At 38.2% G+C, this 21597-nt stretch overlaps 3 protein-coding genes across 3 annotated transcripts; all 3 read right to left on the bottom strand.

Moving 5' to 3' along the window:
* Positions 1 to 4185: 4185 nt before the first annotated feature.
* LOC110898027 lies at positions 4186 to 4749 on the bottom strand. The gene has a single exon (XM_022144769.1). The coding sequence runs from the start codon at positions 4747 to 4749 to the stop codon at positions 4186 to 4188; it is 564 nt and encodes a 187-aa protein (XP_022000461.1).
* Positions 4750 to 7124: 2375 nt separating this feature from the next.
* Positions 7125 to 8515, bottom strand: LOC110924037 (protein RADIALIS-like 3). Its single transcript, XM_022168081.2, has 2 exons — positions 8126 to 8515; positions 7125 to 7404 (listed from the first exon to the last, which is right to left on the bottom strand). Exons 1-2 carry the CDS (start codon positions 8401 to 8403, stop codon positions 7380 to 7382), a joined length of 303 nt encoding a protein of 100 aa, XP_022023773.1. The 5' UTR covers positions 8404 to 8515; the 3' UTR covers positions 7125 to 7379.
* Positions 8516 to 11574: 3059 nt separating this feature from the next.
* LOC110924030 (bifunctional aspartokinase/homoserine dehydrogenase, chloroplastic) lies at positions 11575 to 21391 on the bottom strand. The gene is made up of 19 exons (XM_022168076.2): positions 21248 to 21391; positions 20967 to 21136; positions 19241 to 19308; positions 18749 to 19123; positions 18555 to 18643; positions 17560 to 17863; positions 17408 to 17460; positions 17105 to 17319; positions 16941 to 17028; positions 16757 to 16870; positions 15353 to 15451; positions 15017 to 15211; positions 14294 to 14376; positions 13938 to 14163; positions 13706 to 13851; positions 13486 to 13621; positions 13146 to 13229; positions 12219 to 12311; positions 11575 to 12079 (listed from the first exon to the last, which is right to left on the bottom strand). Exons 2-19 carry the CDS (start codon positions 21116 to 21118, stop codon positions 11831 to 11833), a joined length of 2769 nt encoding a protein of 922 aa, XP_022023768.1. The 5' UTR covers positions 21119 to 21136; positions 21248 to 21391; the 3' UTR covers positions 11575 to 11830.
* Positions 21392 to 21597: the final 206 nt, after the last annotated feature.

A 21597-nucleotide genomic window follows, 5' to 3' on the forward strand; every position in this document is an offset into this window, starting at 1 on the left:
CAAGGCAACAAGGAAGTCTGCTGGCAGTTCTAGTGCTGCAGCACATGTCGAGGTTGATGTGAATGTTGCTGCCGAAGAGGTTCAGGGATTGTTTGTAGATCCTGATGCTCGTATTGGTGCAGGTGGTGATGGTGGTACTGTGGTTGTTGAAACAGGTGGTAGTGCAGGTGGTGCTGGTGGTGTTGCTAGTCAGTCCGGTACTGTTGCGACTGACAAAGGCAAAGGAAAGGTGGATGAAGCGAGGAAGCTAGTTGATGAAAGTAGCTCGTCTTCTGAAGAGGAAGGAGGTTCTGGTGACGATGGTTCGTCTTCTGAGGACGATAATCCTCCTCCTCCAGGAATGAAAAAGGTCTATGATAGTCGCGGGAATCCTCGTTTTGAGCGAATAGAGAAGACGGCTAGAACTGGAGAATCTGATAGGGATGAGGATTATATCCTTACTTCTCCGGGTTTTATCAGAAAGAGGAAAGCAAAACGACAGGGCATTCGTGCGTCAAAGAAAACTGCTGGTGATTCCTCTGTTCCTGCTTCTGTTCAGCCTTCATCTTCTCCTGAGCAACAGCTTCCTCCTGTTAGTGATCAACTGACTGAAAAAGAGACGCTGGAGCTAATGTCTTCTCCTCAGAGGTCTTCTGGGACACGCACGGTGACTGTTGATCAACAGCCGCCTGCAACTCCCACCTCAGGTACACATGCCCGACCTACCCTTGTTATTACTGGTCCTACAGGTGCTTCTGGTCAGGCTGGTCAGTCTGGCTCCTCAGGACCTGAGCCTTCGCGACCGACTCTGGCAGAGACTTTGTCTGGTTTATCTGAATCTGAAAAGATTCAATTCCTGATTGAACAAATGAGTGAATTGGGTTCCATAGTTGGTCGGCATACAAGAACAATTGAAGAGTATCGTGTGCAGCGAAAACAGGATGTGGTGGCACACAACACGCTGTGTTCAATTGTTGATGCTCAGAATATTAAGATTAAGGAACAGGCCGAGGAAATTGAAAGGTTAAAGGAAGCGAACAGGGCTCGAGACAGGGAGGTTGAAATAATGAAAAGACATAGTACTGTGTTGGAGAATGAGGCAAAAGCTCTAAGGCAGAAACATGATGAGTTGTCAGAGCGGTATAAAAATCGTGATGATAAATTAGTAGAAAGCTTCAAGCCTGTGTTCGCAAACTTCAAGAAGGTTAATCAGAAAGTGGGTACACTGTGGAGTGAAAGATGCAATGCCTTAGGCATTGTTCCATCAAGGCGTGAGGATGACAAGGATGATGATGCAGCTAATCCGGATCAACCAGCTGCCTCAGGTTCCGGTGCAACTGCATCCGGGACTGCAGGTGGATCTGGTACATCTCAAGATGCTCCTACTGCTCCTTTCACAGCTACTACTGGCCCATCTGAGCAGACAGAAACACTGGGAACTTCTACAGGGCTTGAGCATGTTAGTCTGGAAGCAGAAATGTTTGCAGATCTCCCTGAATCCTCAGGTGCTCTTCAGTATCATCCAGTTACGGGTGAACTGTTAGAAGAGGGAGAACATGTTACTGAAATGACTGATGAACAGATACTGGCTCTGACAGAATTAGATGATGTTGCTGTGAGTATGATTGATGCTACTCCGTTGGAACAGGACCAAACCGATTTCTCTTCCATTGATGAAATCTTCATCGGTTCGGATCCTGAACGTCCTGTATATGTTGGGAAAGACAATGCGGAGGTTAATGCTCTTGATGATGATTTTGTGGCAGAAAAGACTGCAGAGTTTGCCAATCTCTCTTCAGATTCTCCGACAGCTCAAGAAAACCGTGAGAAGACAGTGAATGAATGGCGAGCGGATTTCCTTGCTAGGAATCCTCCTCCGCTCGCTCCGTTGGATCAGGTTAACTATATGAGTCTGGAAAAGAATCGGGCTCGAGGTCGCATTATTAGTTGGATGTTCGTTAAGGACCTTCACTGCATGGTCGTGAAACGAGAAAATGGTCTTCAGTATTTCAGAACTCTTCTCAGTATTCTCTCACTTCCGTACTATGATGTTGCAGTGTTAGCTCAACTAGACGTTATCAATCGAGACGAAGAAAAGATGGTGGATCTGTTTGCTAAGAAAATCAGGTTGGAAAGGAGAAGGGGTTGGAAGGATCCTCTATACAAGCCACAGTTTCCCAGATACGAGCAGATCAGATTTACACTTGATCCAGAAACAAACACTGCTCGCTATCGTTTAGTGTATGATCCTCCAAAAGTGATGAAGAAGATACCTTTGCTGAAGATGAAGACTGACTTTCTAGGAAATTTTCGTTGTTGGGTCTATGACGCGGATACTGGTGAAGCCGTGATCCTATTCAGAGATAGTCAGGAGAACTTTAGAATAATAGATCCGATGTGGATTACTAACATGTCCAGATCGGATATTATTGTTCTAAAGGATCATGAGATAAACTACTTGGTTCGGGATCGGGATCAAGCAATGAAGTTTCAGAAGATGGCCTTGTACTGCTTCAATTTGCTGGTCAACGCAGGAAGTGCATGGTCATCGCATCATTTGACAGTGGAAAGAACGTCCGAGACTTAAAGACACGAAGACCGAGACAAAGCTACAGCCAAGGGGGAGTTTGTTGGTGCACTTGTGTCTGTACTTTGTCTGTATTTTGTAATGTATAAAACGATGTCTTTTGTTAGTCTTGTTTACGTTTTGTGTTTGATTTGTACATGTGTTGGAATGTATGTTTGACCAAGTCAACCATCCTCCTGGTTTGACTTGGCCAAACAGTCAACACTTAGTGTGTAAGATTGTTATGCTTCGAAGGATGTCATCGAAGGATGGTTTGTATCCTTCGATGACCTCGAAAGACAAACCTTCGATGGATTCATATGGACCTCGAAGGATACATCATCCTTCGAGGTATGTCTGGATCCTTCGGAATCTTTCGGTAGATATTCTGGTCGATAGATGATCCTTCGACCAGAACTCCTTATCCTTCGAGCATATTATCTGTTTCGGGTATATATATCCATGTATGGGTTCAGTTCATAGAAGTCTTAGAAGTGTTGTTCATAGTGCATGTGAGTGAACCAAGGTCTTGTAGAGAGCATTTCAGTTTGGTCAAGGGCTGTAACCGTGTCCACTGAAATACAAGAGAAAACTTTGATATATTGCTTGTCTACTCTTTCTCTTTGTAACTTGTGCTTTCATCTAAACTGTCGGTTTGCACTCTAGCTTGGATTCCGCACTTGCTAGAGTGTTAAACATAACAAGGATTAGGTTTATCCTCAACCTCCGAGGGACCTACAAGTCTATCTTCGAGAAGAAGCTAGCCCCTTGCAGTTGATCGAACAGATCATCGATCCTGGGCAAAGGATAATGATTCTTGATTGTTACCTTATTCAACTCACGATAATCAATGCACAGACGCATTGAACTGTCCTTCTTCTTCACAAATAAAATCGGCGCTCCCCAAGGCGACGAGCTGGGCTGAATAAAGCCTTTCTCCAAAAGTTCATCTAATTGGGCTTTTAGCTCTTTCATTTCAGTCGGTACCAGAGGATATGGAGCTCGTGCAACTGGTGTAGCTCCAAGCATGATGTCGATTCTGAACTCCACTTGCCTCTCAAGAGGTAATCCAGGTAGCTCATCAGGAAAGACAACGGGGTAATCAGCAATGACTGGAATGTCTTCTATCTTGGGCTTCGGTTCATCCACTATCACATGTGCCATGTAGATGACACATCCGCTCTTCAAGCATTTGGATGCCTTAAGTATAGACACTTGATCAGGCAATCCATAGTGTGTATCTCCCTGAATGGTGATCATTCACCGGAATGGGTTTTAATTTCGACGAGTTTCTTGTCGCACGCGATAAAAGCTTGGTTTTGCGACAACCAATCCATACCCAAAACTACGTCAAACCCCGCCAATTTCATTGGCATAAGAGATAATGGAATAGAATGATTCTTAATGGATATAGAACATCCATTAAGAATGGAAGAAGCGATTTCTATGGTTCCATCGGCAAACTCTACCGCATACATAATGTCTAGAGTTCTTATGGGCAGATTTAGTGGTTTACTAAACTTAAGATCAACAAAAGACTTATCTGCACCTGAATCAAATAAGACTCTAGCATAAACGTCATTAATGAGAAAGGTACCTGTTATGATGTTATCATCATTTACCACCTGCTTAGCGTTTATTTAGAATGCCCTCACATTCCCTTTCCTAGCCTCATCAGGCTTCTTTGCATTCTTGGGGCAGTTGGTTTTGATGTGCCCCTTTTCATTGCAGCCATAGCAGACTGCGTCCTTCAAGTTCTTGTATTCAAGGGTTTTGTGATCCTTTTTCTTGCAGATACCACAGGGTTTAGCCTGTGGATCCAAATTGCACTGCCCCCAGTGCCTACGGTTGCAATTCTTGCAAGTGGGCTTCTCACCCGATCTATCCTGGTTCTTCTTGAAGCCAAACCTACCCTTTTTCTTCTTGTCAGGTCTGTGGGAGCTATCATCCTCCCTTTTTCTCTTAGCCTCATCATTGGTCTTTCCAGACCAGTTTCTTATCACGTCTAAAGTGAGGGATATAGATAGATCCACAGCGGATCTGTAGGTTACAGGCTTTGAAGCCTTCACCATCCCTTTAATCTCTGGTGCCAGACCACTAATAAAGTGCGCAATGCGCTTGGGTCCAGGTGTAATCAGGTATGGAACCAACCTCGATATGGAATTAAAGTCGGTGACGTAGGTTCTGCGGTCCAAGTTCTTCATTACTAGAGTCAGACTCTACCTTCTCAACTTCATGTTGAGGGCAATAGATGTCCTTTACAAGGTCCACAAACTTGGACCATTCCAAATTATAAAGGGGAATCTTCCACGTGGACTGCACCAATGCCTTCCACCATGTAAGGGCATCACCCTTGAATGATTGTGACACATACTTCACAACGTCCTCCTTCGCACAACCGCTGATATCTACAACGGTTTCCATCTCATCCAACCATTTCATAAAATCGATGGCCCCCTTCTCGCCATTGAAGTCTCTTGGCTTACAAAAGACAAAGTATTTGTAAGTACACCTTTTTGAGGAACGAGGCTCTTGATAAAAAACAATCTTCTTTGATGGTTCACTCTTCGCATTCGACGAGTGAACTGACTCTTCTTTACGAGATGTATGTGTTTTTGAATTTGGTGATAAACCAGACCGTTACGTCATCACTACTGAGAAGGATAGATTTGATGAGTACGGGAACAGGTCGGGTATTCTGAGCTGGGCGTATAATGAAGAAAAAGGAATGTTCATAGTGAAGAGAGGCAATGGAGAAGTGGATACTATGATCATTCTGATGCTTTTGAATCTTGGACGACTGTGGATTTGAGGGAATTAAATCGGGCTTCGTATCATGATCAAACCATAAGCCCCAATTGCAAAATTGGATGGAATTTCTTTAATAGGTTGCAGCAGCAGGCCAAGGTTAACTTTAAAGATATGAAGCTCACTAAATCCATTCTACTGGAAGATGAGGAAGTTCTAGATCCTGCTACGAACAAGCCTTACAAGACTGTGATGTGGCCTGCGACGAAGCAAACAAAAACTGTTCCATTACTCAAAGAACTTCCCGACAACAGTCTGAAGGATCTGTAGTTTTGGATGTACGATCCTGTTACAGGTCAGGCGGTAATTGTTTGTGAGAACGTTGAGTACAGGATCATGGATACAAGAGACTTAATGCGCTTCGGGGAGAATGATATCAAGCTTCTTGCACAAACGCAGATCAGAAGTGATCCTCAATATGAAGTGTGTGCTAAAAGCTTCATAAGCGCAATTGCTCAGATTATGTTGTTCAAGTTGTGGTCAGGTCAACGTACGAGAGTAGAGACTCCGCTATTCGGTCCGTATGTTGGAAGAACGTTGCCTGATTTACAGAAGAAGCAAACAAAGAAACGCAAGTAAAGACGGAGTTGCCAAGACAACATAAACCTAGGGGGATATTGTAAGGGCATAAACTTGTGTAGGTTTACGTTTGTCTTGCTTTACTTGTTTAGTTTGGGCTAATATAAACTAGTGGACTTGGTTGGTGGTTTAAGGGTCGATTGGGTTAGGGCTTGGCCCATTGTATTAGGGCATCCTATGTACTTATAAATAGGATGTTCCTCATCTTGTTTTGGTTGTTGATTCTTGATCAAACTTGTGCTTTTGTGCGTATACGAGTACCTGACGGTCCTATTGATCGTGTGCTCTTTATTGAATCAATACAAGCTTTCTGTTTCAATCTTCTACATCTTTCTCGTGTTTCCACAACGTGTTAAGGTGCCATGATATCCGATTGTCAAGTATTCTGGACTTACAGGCGTAGCGGTATCTTGGTGGTGGGATAAGGCTTAGGGACCATAAGGTCCTGGGTTCGAATCCCACAAGGGGGTTTTCCTATATTTATTGGGTTTCCTCCTGAATTGGTGTATAGGCATAATTGCCTAGTGGGGGATATGATTGCGTGGTTCCACTGGTGACACAATACGTTAAAAAAAATGATACATGACATGTTATTAAAGAAAATCTTAGTCTTGCTTGTTCATTAGCATTACATATATGGTTTTTTTTTTTTTTTTTTTTTTTTGAAAGATTATTAATAATACAATCAGGAACCTCACCGATCGGGATTATCTTTTGCGGTCCCGCTTGTTTCAAGTCTCATCCACAGTCATACCATGTGGCCTAATGCACGAATATGTGTCGGTATTGGTCTCTAAGTTCAACTTTGGACATAAATGAGCTCAATTACTATTTACTTGGTTACTCAATAAGATTTAAAGTCATAACAAAAATTGTTGAACATATCAACTAATTTTTATTCTTTTTTACCTACAAACTAACTTAGTCTTAAATACTCTTATACTGCACCTTGTAAGATTTAAACTCTCCAATAACTATATGTGTTTCATCATGTCTAGACATTCTAATAACCGGATTATTCATGGATTTAAACGTGCTAATATGGAATAGAGATAACAAAGATGAAAACTATATATGCATGTTCATCTTATAATTAAACTGCTAATTTGATGCTTATGCGTTTGATTGTTGTTCGATAATTAAATTATTGCGCTTTTTTTGTTTTAAACATTGACGCGTTTGATAGATGAAAGCCACACAACGTTATACAATCTTTAAATTGATATCACATCACAATTAAGAAAATATTACAACATAATACTTGTCACTAATTTTCTGCAAATTCAAACTCCATTTTTGAGTTATACTGCAATGATAACATCACCAAATCAAGAAACATAATGATAATAATGCACACAAACACATATAATCCACCTCATTCTTCCTCTTAACCCTATTTGCTCCTCCTCCTTGAACCTTGTTATTGTTGTAATAGTTGTCCATAGCTTCATAGCTTTAGATTCTTCAAAAGCCTGTTGACAGTTTAACAGTTGAATGAGAAAAGACAATACTTTACAAATCTTTTTATGCTTTTTTTTAATATTAACATGATGATGTCACATATGTAAAGATGCTTAAACACCAGTCCATGAAAACATTCAACATATGACTTTATTGATGGATAGTTAATTTACAAACTTCCACATGTTTTTGGCAGTTGACTTCACACCAACATGGCAACCGACCTCTTTGTAGAAAAAGGTAGTTAAATAAGTTGGGACAACTGACTAAATTTGTAGTCAGATCCAAGGAGAACTGTCATGATTTTAAACTTGAGATTAATAAAAAAAATGTTGAGGATTGTGATAAGTTTATAAAATATTTTGTCCATCATGTGTCCACCCTTATCAAGAGGAGTCACTAGCTTATATTATATAGCATACACTTAAAGTATATGTTTGGAGCATGTGCATGTGAACAAAACAAGTAAGATTAGATTTCATGTGGTTCTTTTAAAATTCAAATGCTATATAAAATGCCTCGTAAAACAATCGAAAAACACATGCGCATAGAGATGCAACGAACTTTGATATATGAATGGTGAGCGTTTGATCGCCATTTGTTCTGGCTTCTCAAAATAGAAAGTGAATGTTCCAGAAGCACATTATTGTATTATTAGTATTATTATGCTGACTTGTCAATTGTGATCCATGCTAAACACATAAAATGAAAGACAATAAAAGTTAAAACTACCTTTGTTCGTTTGCGAATCCACGCCCGTTGCTTCCAATACTGCGATAGTTAGGTAAAGGAACTTGATCTGATTCAATCTGCATGATGTCCCTCACAAGGATTTCATAATGCCTCTTCACCTCCTCAACTGACTTTCCACCAACAGCCCTAGCAATGTTGTGCCACCTGTCGGGACTGTCCTTGTTGTAGTAAGCTAAAGCCTCTTCAAACTGCTTGTTTTGCCTCTGTGTCCATGTGGACCCGGAGCTACGTGAAGACGTCATAGAACTTGATGCCATTGGAGAAGACTAAAGTAAAGATTTGAAAATGGAAAGTTAAAAATATGAAGAATGCCTTAGTCAAAGGAGAAGACTTAAGTCAAGGAGATGTTATGCATTAGATTGCCATGCTGCCTCTCTATAAATAAGAAGAAAAAGATGCAAGGTGGAGCAAGTTGGAGAATAAAAATATATATCTTTTTATCTTAATAAAACATACAATATTATCGCGTTATTCGGTCCATTGGCAACCCACAACATAAGCAAGTCAGACTAGTTACTTTCTAAAGAGTGGTAATTATTAAACACTATATATATATTCTTGAAAGTCTTATTCTTGTCTGTTTTAATATCATGAATTCATCAGCAAGTGGCTTTATGATAGCACTTATTACCTTAGCTTATGGTATTAGATCCCAAATTCAAAGCCAACCCATTAGGATAGAAGATAGATGCGCTGACACCATGGATTTCGACAGTGTAAGATATTATGCTATATATCTTTGGTTGGACAATTGTTATATGCATACCAAGTCACTAACATATGCTAAGAGTTTAAATAATCAGTTATTCGAGGTTAATATCATGTTCGTTCGATAATGATGTCTGAGGACTAGCTTTTTGCGTTGTTAAACCAAAAGAATCCAGTTTGACTAACCGAAAAGAAAATAGAAAGTAAAGCTTTTTCAGAGTCTAAAAAAGCTTGTATTGAAGGATTAATGTTGACATAAATAAGGAAAAATAGAAAGTGATGGTGGCCACATTTGGACAATTTGCTGAGGTCCTATGCTTTTAAGATCCTTCCCACTATAAACAATGGAGGGACCTGCATGCTTTCGGGTGATATGAAGATTAAGAATCTGTATAAAATGCTCCATTCTTTTGATATTGTAGAATCCTTATCATCTCAAGAGATTTTAGGTATAAAGCTTCCATAGATGGTGGAATGATTTTTGCAATGTGACCCTGTGGTCCATGAATATTATGAATTTAATTAATTATATATCGGCTTGTGTCGACCATATATTATGTCAAGCGTTCGTTTTTTGTAAGATAAGGAACCTGCACATAGTGACTTGTGATGGGCTATAGGATTCCCTCACCACTCAGTATATTTGAAAGCCAAAGTTATATCTTCTGAACCACACTGGAAACGAATTTATGAAAAAAAAAGGGTCTCTAAAGATTGAAGAAAAGCGTGGACACCAACCGATGAGAATTCTATAGTGATTGAGAGTTACTAAACGTCACCCGTCATCAGTAAACCGGCATAAAATTTCTGTCAAATATATTTAGTTAGATCTTCGCGAATAACCAGCTTGTGGTTCTTTATTCTGTGATCGGATATATTCCGTCTTTTTACTTCCAACTAAGGTCATGATGCTGGCTTGCTTTTTTCCATAAATTATCATTTCTTGGATTAGATTCTAGATATCCTTTGTCTATGATACGTAGAAATGAACAAATATACCCAGTGAAATCCCACTCATAGCAAGATACTGGTAGCGCTTGTGGCTTGCTGTGAGTGGGATTTTACTGGGTACGTTTGTTCATTTATTTGTGTAGAATAATCGAAGAAAGGATATCTAGCTTTCCCATAAGGTAAGATTAAAAGGTAAGATTAAAAGTTACAAAATTATAGAGGTGTTGTTATAATCTAAGGTCTTGTTGCACTCATGTAACAAATAAAGGGTGAGAATCAGCATCAACAATGATTCCTGCTGATAGGGCATATAATTCACTTGGCACTTTAAAATGTCCAGAATATCTGCATAGTTATATGTATATTATATATGCAATTCTTATTTCAGCATTAGCACAGCACTAGAAAGTGAGAATCCTATATCATATACGCATATGCATATCTCTGCAAAATATAAAGATTATGAACTTTGGTATTCTAATTTTGGTAGTTTTTGTTTTTTAATACTAATCCAAGTCATGTTGACTACATGTTCTAGGAATTAATGACTCCTGAAAAGGAAACTACCAATGTTGGTTTTGTTCATTCCTAAAAGATACAATGGAAACTAGTCAAACTTGGTAGTTTTTTGTATTTTGACTACGTTATAGTCAAATCGACTGCATGTTCTTGCAGTGATGTTTTTCCTTGTATAAAATCTAAAACGATATATCATCTTGTATGAAGTTTGATAACTGATGCAGAGCGGAAACACAAGAGATAAAAAGAGAACACTCGGGAAAAGTTGATAATGTTCGACTAAATAAACTATAGGGAAATTCTATAGTTAAAAAAACTTGGGAATTTAAATTGAAATTTGATGTGTGAATTAATGAAGTCCATGATTCACGCAAAGAGTCTATGGTAGTTTGTCTCAACGTCAGCTCTGTTACGCCGTTCTTGTCAATATTTTACGGCCTTGTAATTCTAGACAGGTCAAAAGTTATGTATGTTTTAAGTTGACCATTTTCTAGCCCACCTGCTTTTATCCGCGGTTGTTCCAAGTGTGAGTATGACTATGGATGTGTTGGGTGGTTAATAAATTGGCATGTGTAGCCCATCACTTTCATGGTCCCATGTTATGATATTACATAAAAGTCAAAATTACAGCTTGAAAACAAGATTAAAAGAAGGAATTGAATGTGGGAAAACATATTTAGATGTTGCATTCAAAGAACAAAGTATCAAGAAATATGCTTTGGTTATGGCATTTTCCAAAAGATAAGGAAACAGAAAGCTAAGGTGTAGGTCCCAAACCGTAGAAATTCTATTAATATCTTGTCATTGCATATTGCCATTTGCAAAAACATATTATTGATACTTTCAACACACTTGTATGGGAGACTTATATTTGATCCTTGTTTTAGAGCATTGGCCATGCCCTCCTGCCCATTCATAGGAATGGGAACATCTTCTAAGCATTTTGCATCAACTGAAGTAAATAAAAAATGAGTATTATGTATTACCAATGACCCACTCTCTATTCCATGTTTGCCGCCCCTCTCTCGAGCTATTTTCGACTTCCTCGATGCTTGAAGCCACCAACGAAATCCTAGCAACAAAGCCGTTTCCACCTGCCTAGAAGGAACACCCACCCCCACCCCGTCCGTGATTTCTAGGTTACAAAAATGTAGGTACTTGGTCAGCTTTAAATGATGAGCTTTAAAGATGGTTTAGTAGGTTTATGATTTTAAATGATTAAACTTGATGCATGTGACAAACATTTAAGATGATCAGCAAGAATATATATGATTAAATACCCACCCGCAACCAAAACATGGTTTGTACATTTAGACATATAACGACATAAAAAGCACGATATCCTACAACCACACGTGCTATTGATACATGAGCAGGCGATTCCAAAATCCTAGAATCCGTGATCACTAGGGACTAAACCAAACCGTAAAACCCATGATTGCGACAACCTGGATTCGGTTTATTAATTTATAGTTTGTCACATAGGAGCATGATTTACAAACACGATTAATACGAAGGGGCGCCAAGATTGGAGGCAAGCCTTAATATGTCACTGAAAACACCACCCGCTGTTACTTGTGCTCCGGCTCCAGGGCCGCGGACAATTAGAGGTTGTTTATTGTACCTTTCCGTTGTAAAAGCAATGATATTATCAGAACCCGACAGCTGGGCGAATGGGTGTTGCTTCTTGTATCTTTTCAACTCCACAGCTCCCTTTTGATTATTAACATCCACAACCCCGACGTATCTTAGAACCTGATGAAAAAGTAAACACTATCAGACCTTTATACTCAAGAAAACTAGAGGTGGCAAGATGATCAAGAACTTGGGTCAAAACAATCGCAGCAGTTAGTATACGCTGTTTCTATAAGGATCTTAAGTAAAAGTTGCTCACTTCTCCAGCATCCTCTGCAGCTTGACGCTTAGTAGCTATATCTGAGTCAAAGGATGGTAGTTGCTGCATAAAATCATCCACTGACGCAGTTTCCTGGTATTAAAGAAAAAGTTATATTTGAACTTGTAATGTACAATGATAGATATATGATACGAAATGCAAGTATTTGATCTTGCCTTTGTTGAGACATGATATGCATATGTATGTATGTATACATGCATGCATATGAGTGGGTTTGTATGTATCAATATATTTACATACTTGTGCGGTTCACTAGTTTGTATTTTGCATATTTTTGCCTCAAAAAGCCTTTTTGAGACTATATACGGCACGGTCTATAGTTTAAGCAGACTTAGTAATGAACTATAAGCATGTATTTAATATTGCATGGTCTATAGTTTAAGCAAACTTAGTAATGGACTATAAGACCACCCGTAGTGGGGCGGTTTTTTTTTAAAAAAAATTGAAAAAAAACGCCAAAACACGCCCCCCACCCATTACACCCGGGCGTTTTCCGGCGTTTTATTTGAAAAAATTGTTTCCGGCGTTATTAAAAGAACGCTGAAGTGGTCAACTGAAAAGTGCATGTGGCCAATGGGAGTGGTCCAAGTGTAAGTTTCATTTTCTTTTTTTTTTTTAATCCTTTTCTCTATAAAAAAATAATTGTTTAATGATTGGAAGGGGCGTTATTGGGCATTATTCCCAGTTTCCCACTACGGCACTTTTGCAAGAACCCCCAATAATGCCCTATGCTGACTGGACTGCCACGTGTCGCAAAACGCCCCATGGTGGGGGCATTATTGGGGTAAACCACTACACATGGTCTAAGCATGTATTTAATATTTGTGCACTTCACCATTTAGTCTACGTTTCTGCTTCACGTTTATCTCTTCTTCATATCCATTTACTTAAAAGTAAAATTCTCACCTTTAATGGATCTGGTACAAGGCTTTGAACAGGGATATCCGAAAGTTCAAGATCTAGACCACATTCTCTAGCAAGAATTATCACCTGAAACGTTGGTTCAAAATTGTAACACCATAGAAAGAATAGCAAGTATTTGCATACTAATAGCTGCCTTTGTAAATAACATGTCGTACATGATATAGATACAAGCAAGTACGGCAAGTAAAAGCTAATGCTTGCGGAAAGCATCTCAAACCAAATATTAAAAACGATATCGTCAAGTTCTTTGGAAAATAAAATATCAGAATTCAAAGGGCATTTCGTAAAAAGAAAAGGCAAATACAGTTGATTTGTATATTACCTTTCTGGCTACATCTGTTCCAGCAAGATCATCTCTAGGGTCTGGTTCAGTGTAACCTGCTGCTTTTGCCTCCATCACTACTTCACTGAATGCCCGTGTGTCAACAAAATTATTGAATATATAACTCAACGTCCCGCTGCAAAGACACATAAGTAATGTTATGAGAACAAGTTTCATGGGCTTCAAAATTTCTACTGTTTTAAGGAGATTCTTGAATGACCTGAAAATTCCTTCAATTCGTATAATCTTATCCCCTGTTTGAAGGAGATCTCGTAAAGTATGCATGATCGGTAGACCAGCTCCAACGGTAGCTTCATAAAAGTAATGAGTGAACGATTGCTTTTGAAGAGCTCTCAGTTTCAAATACTGCATCAAATATAGGGGCTCCATCAAGAACTAGAAATATATTTTATAATATGTAAGTCCGTTACAGGTTACATCGACTGTTTTACCTTATCAAGTGGTCCTGAATTTGCTTTCTTGTTAGGGGTGATCACATGAATTCCTGTGTATAACCAGTCATGGTAGTGGTCTGCAACTTCCGTGCTTGATGTACAATCTACTAATACCGTGTTGGGAATAAAATGATTTCCATGCACATGATGAGCAAACTTATTCAGATCGGCTTTTTCTCCTTTCTCCTTCAGAAGTTCTTTCCATGCGAAAAGATTGATACCCCTGCAAACAGGTTAAAAAACATTATTAGAGGGTGTATTTGACTTTTTAGCATAAAGTATTAGGAAATTTTTATGCATATTGATAAAAATATAAGTAAAGATATAATGGCATATTTGTACGTAAAACTTACGTGTCACTCAGCAGCATTTTCTTTGACCCAATAATACCCATGACACGTAAGTCAATCTTAGACTTTTCCTTCAGGACGGCTGCCTGCAACGGAAACATCTTAATGTGTTCAGAAGTGAATATAATCAATATATAGCTATTGCCATTGCATAAATAAAGGTAGAACACTGTTTGGAGTTTGGACAGAAACAAGCAAATGAAGCAGCAAAGTTAAAAAAAATAAGTACGACTTGTATATTTATGGTTTGAGTAAAATGCCATTTTCGCCCCTGAGCTTTGACCAGTTTTGCGACTTTCGTCCAAAGGTTTTGTTTTTCCGCATCTGGGCCCAAAAGGTTAAAAATCTTGCCATTTTCATCCGGCCCGTTAACTTCATCCATTTTTCTGCGTTAAGTCAGGGGTATTTTTGTCTTTTTTGTTAACTTAAAGGGCAATTCGGCCTTTTTCACTTTTTGTACAAGCATTTAGCATAATGTACACGTATTCAGAACAAAACAAGGTGAAAAGACAAAAATACCCCAGACTTGACGGAGGAAAATGGATGGAGTTAACGAGCAATGGAAAGATTTCAAACCTTTTGGATCCAGATGCGGAAAAAAAACCTTTGGATGAAAGTTACAAAACTGGCTTAGGGTTTTTTTCAAAGATTCTGATATGAAGTGTTCAAAACTTTATTAAATGCTCTCAAGTACAGCAAAAACAATATGAAATGTAAAATATATACCTGGTCCCTAAGCTGATTAAGTAAAGTGGCACCGATAAGCCCAGGCCCAATGATGCCCACTGCTATTGACGTTTTGGAAAGATAGAATCTTGAATGGACTGCTCGTAGGGCTCTTACACAATCTTCCCGTTTGACAACTACAGTGATGTTGTACTCTGAGCATCCTTGAGCTATAGCTCGGACGTTAATTTTAGCCTGCATTACTTGCATACATTGTAGTTAACAAACAATAAACTATTTGTTTAAAATTTCCATACAGAAAGCGTATGTAGCAGTGAAGAGGTGATAGAATATATTATAGCGTGCAGACCATATAAGATGTGTGACAAAACTGACCTTTGCAAGTGCGTTGAATAGAGTGGCACTGACACCTGGTGTGCTGGCCATTTTCTGGCCAACCGCTGCAAGAATGCTACAGTTTGGAATTACTGCAATCTGGAAGAACATAAAAACAGGTACGTAATGTAAGGATGTATATGTCCATGTGTGACTCCACAGTATGTAAACAGCCCTAAGATTGTAGGATACACATATAAGTCCTTCAGCAGTACATGACTACATTTGAAGAACACACACACACACCATAATATGGTGGATACACATCCAGCTTACAATTCTATACATGTAAACCACACAAAGACCAAGAATGGGGAAAAAAAACAATATAGTTGCTACATTTGGCAAGTGGCAATGAAGAAGAATGAAGTGAAACATTTCTTGCAAACAGTACCTACATGTAGGGCTGTAAACGAACAGAACGTTCAACGGGAAGTTCGTTTATGTTCTTTCGTTTAATAAATGAACAAACACAAACAAGAAATTCCGTTCGATAAGTTAAACAAACGAACATGAATAGAGTTTGCGTTCGTGCGTTTATGTTCGTGAACGTTCAGTAATGTGTTTGTTTATGTTCATTTGTGTTCTTTCATTTAAAGGTTTTTTTTTTTATGTTATATTTATTGGTTTTTGTTTTTAAAATTTGAAATTATAGTTATACTATACGCCTCCACCAGCATCCCTCATTTGACCATATCAATTTTAACTTATGTTAAAGTTTGACAAACTTCTTAATTTTTGTGTTAATTATGTTTATGATAATTATGTCAACTATGTTCGGATAGTTACGTTAAATACTTTTTTTGATGGATTTCGTAATTTATGATGAAAAAATGCAGATTTTATATCAGAATGAATATATAACGCTCGTTTGTGTTCGTTTATGTTCATGAACATTTGTTTGTGTTCGTTTGCCTTCGTTTACATTCGGTAAGTGTTCATGAACATGTTCATTTCCTTAATGAACGAACACAAACAAGAAATCTCGTTCGGTAAGTGTTCATGAACATGTTTATTCCTTAATGAACAAACATGAACACGAACAAGGCCTTGTTAGTGTTCGTTTGGTTCGTTTACCGCCCTACGGCTACATGGCCTAAAATGCTAGTTTCTCGAACAGTAACTTATGTATAAAAAATGCATCTATTGGGAGCCTGCAAAATGCAGAGTTGAGAGCTAAATTAAACCACATTACAATGCTGAGTTACAGTAATCAGTACTATTTCCCAAAATAATTCTTATATCGTGTAGTAAATTAGGTTTCAAATAAAAACCGTAAACAACCTACAGACATAGGTACAGCCACAGATTCTCGTGACCCAAAATTACCAAATTAAGAAAAGGCTTAAATGTCAACCATACAAACCAAATGGCAAATATTTGTCTTGAGTCGAAGCTCATTACCTGAGAAAGACGTCCGGCGTTCAAAGCTTGACGAAATCTAGCCTCTAATGCCTTTGCAACCGCTTTCACTTCTTTTTCAGGCACGGCAAAGCACACAGAATGTTCACTGCTAGCCTGTAACAAGACTACACTTGGCATAAGAAAGCAATTGTGTATACATTTATACGAGAGTGAAGAAATATGCCTGAGAAATCATGATGACATTAGCTCCAACGTCTTTCACAGCACCAAAAATGGCACTTGCCGTACCCGGAACACCAGCCATTCCAGTTCTGAGAAAGCATTACATAGATGCAGTCATGCAACACACAAATGTAAACAAAATAGGGGAAAAAGTGGAAAACCGACCCCTCAACGTTTACAAGGGCCAAGTTGTCTATGGTTGCAAAGCCTTTTACATAAGTTTCCAGTGTTTGTTTTTCTTCATTTTCAAGGACGGGTTCCCTGCAAATCTTTGTTCCAGGTGCAGATAGGTTGAAGATGTTTCTTATAACGATTGGAATGTCGTACTGCATCACGGGAATGATAGTTCGAGGATGTAAAACATTCGCCCCAAAATACGACTGCATCAGGCATTTCATATTAGTTACAAAAATTAATCGCGAAATCTTCACGGTATATCAAGAAAAGATGAATTAGTTTACTGTTTACCATTTCCCAAGCCTCTTGATAAGATAACGTATTTAATATGACAGCTTCGCTAACTGCAAAAAAAAAATGTTCTTTAGAATAGCTACGACACCTAAAGTACATTTAGGTATGTAATATGTTATTATTATATCTCCTAACATGTCGAAACAAACCTTTTCTGGGATCTGCACTATACACACCATCAACATCGGTCCAGATTGTCACTTGGCGGGCCCGGAATAAAGCACCCATGATAGCAGCAGAGAAGTCGCTCCCGTCTCGTTTCAAAGTTGTGGGTATATTTTGAGGTGTGCTAGCTATAAAACCAGTAGCAACTACTACCTTAGAAGGATTTTTTGAGAGCCAATTGTCGAGTCTTTGCTCTGATTCCTCATAATCGGGATCAACTTGATTAGAGCCGGCAGGTGTCACAATCAGGACATCCCGTGTGTCCATCCAGGTACAATCCACCCCACCCTGTTAAAGTAAACAAATTTATAAAGAACTACAAATCTATAATTCACTCATATTTGACGAGGCCGGTTATCATACAATAGCCCTTAACGTGCGATGCGTACGCGATCATCTGAACCACACATCTGATCCAATCTAGAGCTCAATTTAACGCGGTGGCATAACACGTAATTAGCTTTAAATTCAATTACAAAATCGAGTGGGAAGGGCATAATTGTCAATTACAATTCAACCTTCAAGAATCGATTAACAGTTAGAAACGATATATAAGCCCTTAATTTGGCTGATTTGCTTTGGATTCGGATCACATACTAAATTGTTTTGATCGATTAGATACATAATCTCTAATCGATTAGCCGAATGATTCACAAGGATCTAAATAATCTGATTATGATTGCAATTGACAAGATCCACAGAGTAATAACTTATGAGTTATAGTGTACCAGATGTTGAAGACGATGGAGGCTGTTTTAAAAACGCAGAAACGCATGTTCTGTATAACTACACATAACTAAAGAAACGCATGTTATGTTTTCAGAAACGCGTGTTATTACACTTTATCTGAATGGATTAATGTACCCTTCCCTCTGAAAATATGGAATTCCATGCGGCACAATTTGGTGGCTGCATACCTTAGCACGTTAAGAGCCGCCTTTTGTATTTGACATAATATATATAAAACAAAAGTAATCACCTTTCTGAGGACAGATGACAATATCTGTGCAGACCATAACTCTCCATGTCCCGCAACAAAAGCTGAAAAAGATTCTGTGCCATGTCCAGCTGAACAACATAAAAACATAAGACTATTATTAGTATCAACGTTATTACTGCTACCACTGCTATTACGCATAAAAGATAGGACAAGAGAATAGAGGAGATTAAAACCTATATATATTGCACGTAGCATTGCTTTGAGATTATTGATATCAAGAGTGAGAGTAGACAAGAAACTAGCAAGTTCCTCCCCATCAAGTAGGTCAAGTGCAGTCAACTTGTGTTTTTCAAATACAGCATCAAGTGCTAATAAATATGAATCATCTCGTGATTGTGCTTTCTCGATAAGATCATACATCATATCTGTAACTTTTGACATTGCAGAGACAACAACAAGCTTTCGTTCAGAACTGTCATCCATAACAATATTGGCAACATTTTGAATTCTTTGGGAAGTTCCTACACATGTGCCACCGAATTTATGGATTGACCAGGTTTCACCCTTGACAATTGACGACTCCATGGATACTTCAGGTGTTGAAACATCTGACAGGTAGATAAAAGCAAACAGAATGTATATAAAAAAGGCACTCTAGACATATGAAAGAGCAATTTGTATGCATATAGACTGTAGTCGATGCGAAAAAAGACTTAAATTCAGACCTGTAACTGAAGAAGAAGCTTTGAAGTTGTAGGACTCGCTTTTTACCAAACGGGTAGAAAAACCTACTCTGAATTCAAGTTAGATGCATAAGCTTAGAGCTTAACGACGAAACATGAGTTTATAAGGAAGTCAAAGATAAGGCGCATAAAGATTAGCTAGACATACAAAATGTGGAATTATTTGCCCTCATGAAAGTGAAGACCCAAGTAGTAAGGCACAGAGGCTACAGATACTTCATAAAGACATATTGTAACATACTCACAGAATCAAAATTATACTTGAACGTATGCATGTTTAGATAAGCAAAATGTTTGATGCAATTATTTTCAAGGTTATAATTCCTGATTGCGTATGCCTTTTAAGTTTTAATGTACCATTTTTATTCCACTACTTTTATTAAGTGTTGAAACAAAATGTAACAGATTAGTCTTAACCTATTTTATGTGAATTGTTCTTGTTGTGATATCGCTGTTAGTGTCAAGACAGGAGTAGAATAATAAGATGTGAGCTGTGGCTAGGGTGGAAAAAGAGAAAAATGAGCGCTTGGAAAACGAAGGATTAAGATGATATAAGCAAAGATGCAGTGCAGTACCATATTAAATCCATGAATAAGTTTGTTATGTGAACCAAGATTATCATCTACATGCTGTCATGATACTTTATATATTGTCAAGTTCTTGACCTGTTAGTATTCGGAACGTGACTAAGCTACTTATTCTTTATACATGACACAAACTTCAATCTTTAAGCACTACAAAATTTTGCAGTACCAAAGATGAGTAATCTCTTAGGTAAATTTTACAACGCATAACTCTAGGAGCGACTAACCTGTACATTTGTACACCCTTATCTTAACAAACTTCCTTTAGTACTCCGTTTTCATGTGGAATATAAATTCCACTAAATTTTTATACAGCATAAAATGAAACAAAATATATTTGTTGTTTCTAAGGGTTCCTCAAGTAAGTCACAATGTGCAAACCACCATAACTTAACACTTAGGTTTTCATTGGTTTGTGACATCCTGTTCCCCTTCAATAGAACAATAACATGCAACTAAGGGTTCGATATAGCTCGATTTCAAATGAATGCAATCATAATGAGTTTCTCGCATCAATAACAAGCTATGCAGTTAATATCGCCGAATATATCGGTTATCAGTCCCCTCGTCAGATATCGGTGCAAAATATCGGTACTGATATTACCGGCGATATTGACGGATATATCACCGATTTTCCCAATATCAGTACCTTTCTTGTTAGTTCTATCATTCGCCGATATATCAATAACAAGCTATGCAGTTAACATCGCCGATATATCAATAACAAGCTATGCAGTTAATATCGCCGACATATCAATAACAAGCTATGCAGTTAATATCACCGATATATCGGTTATTGGTCCCCTGGTCATATATCCGTGCAAAATATCGGTACTGATATTATCGCGATATTGACCGATATATCACCGATTTTCCCAATATCAGTACCTTTTTTGTTCGTTCTATCATTCGTCTTTCTTCTTATTGCTGCGATTAGTGTTTTAAATCTTAATTGTTAATTGTTAGTGTTTTAAGTCTTAATCAATGGGTTCCTACTTGCTACAATTGTGAATTGTTATATATAAATTCAGCATGATATTTAAATTACCGATATCCGGTTACCGATATCCGATTTTTTACCGAATTAACTGCTTATATAACAAAAGTGAGAATTATAATCTTACTTGCAGCAGGTGTAAGTACGCTGAAGGAGTGAGGATGACGCATTTGATAAGCAAACCCTAGACTTTTGCTCAGCCGTTGCATCATGCGCTGATAATCGTCGAGAGTAGAGTTTAGGCAAATATGATGATGAAATCGGAGTGAATAACGCCATTGTTGTTAACTACAGGACCTGTAACAAAATGAATTAGAGTGTGAAAATGATCAAGTGTGTTGTTGTTTGGCAACCGTTGTGATTTGAATTGATTGATTGATTATAGAGAAGATGGTTTCTGGTTTCTACCTGTTTCAGCCCCACCGTGTGATTAGTGTAAGGACGGACGAAGAAGAGGTGAATAATTAGAGTTAGGGCAACATAGTTACAAATTTATAATCATCCAAACTGACGGTCACTAAACCGTAACTCATAATAAGCTAGTACAACTCCCTGCATGTTCACTTCGGTCGATATTGGTTTGATTCATTACGTGTTGATATAGCAACCGGAAGAGATAAAACCAAAGACTGTTACTGGTACCGATATTGTTTGAACTGTATGAATTCGATTATCATGGTACTAATACGGTGTTTAGCACTTGTTATAGCTTACGATGACATAAAGATAATCTATTGCGAATAAAACATCGTTTTCAA

Source organism: Helianthus annuus, chromosome 16 (genome assembly GCF_002127325.2).
Source record: "Helianthus annuus cultivar XRQ/B chromosome 16, HanXRQr2.0-SUNRISE, whole genome shotgun sequence".
Taxonomy (NCBI): Eukaryota; Viridiplantae; Streptophyta; class Magnoliopsida; order Asterales; family Asteraceae; genus Helianthus; species Helianthus annuus.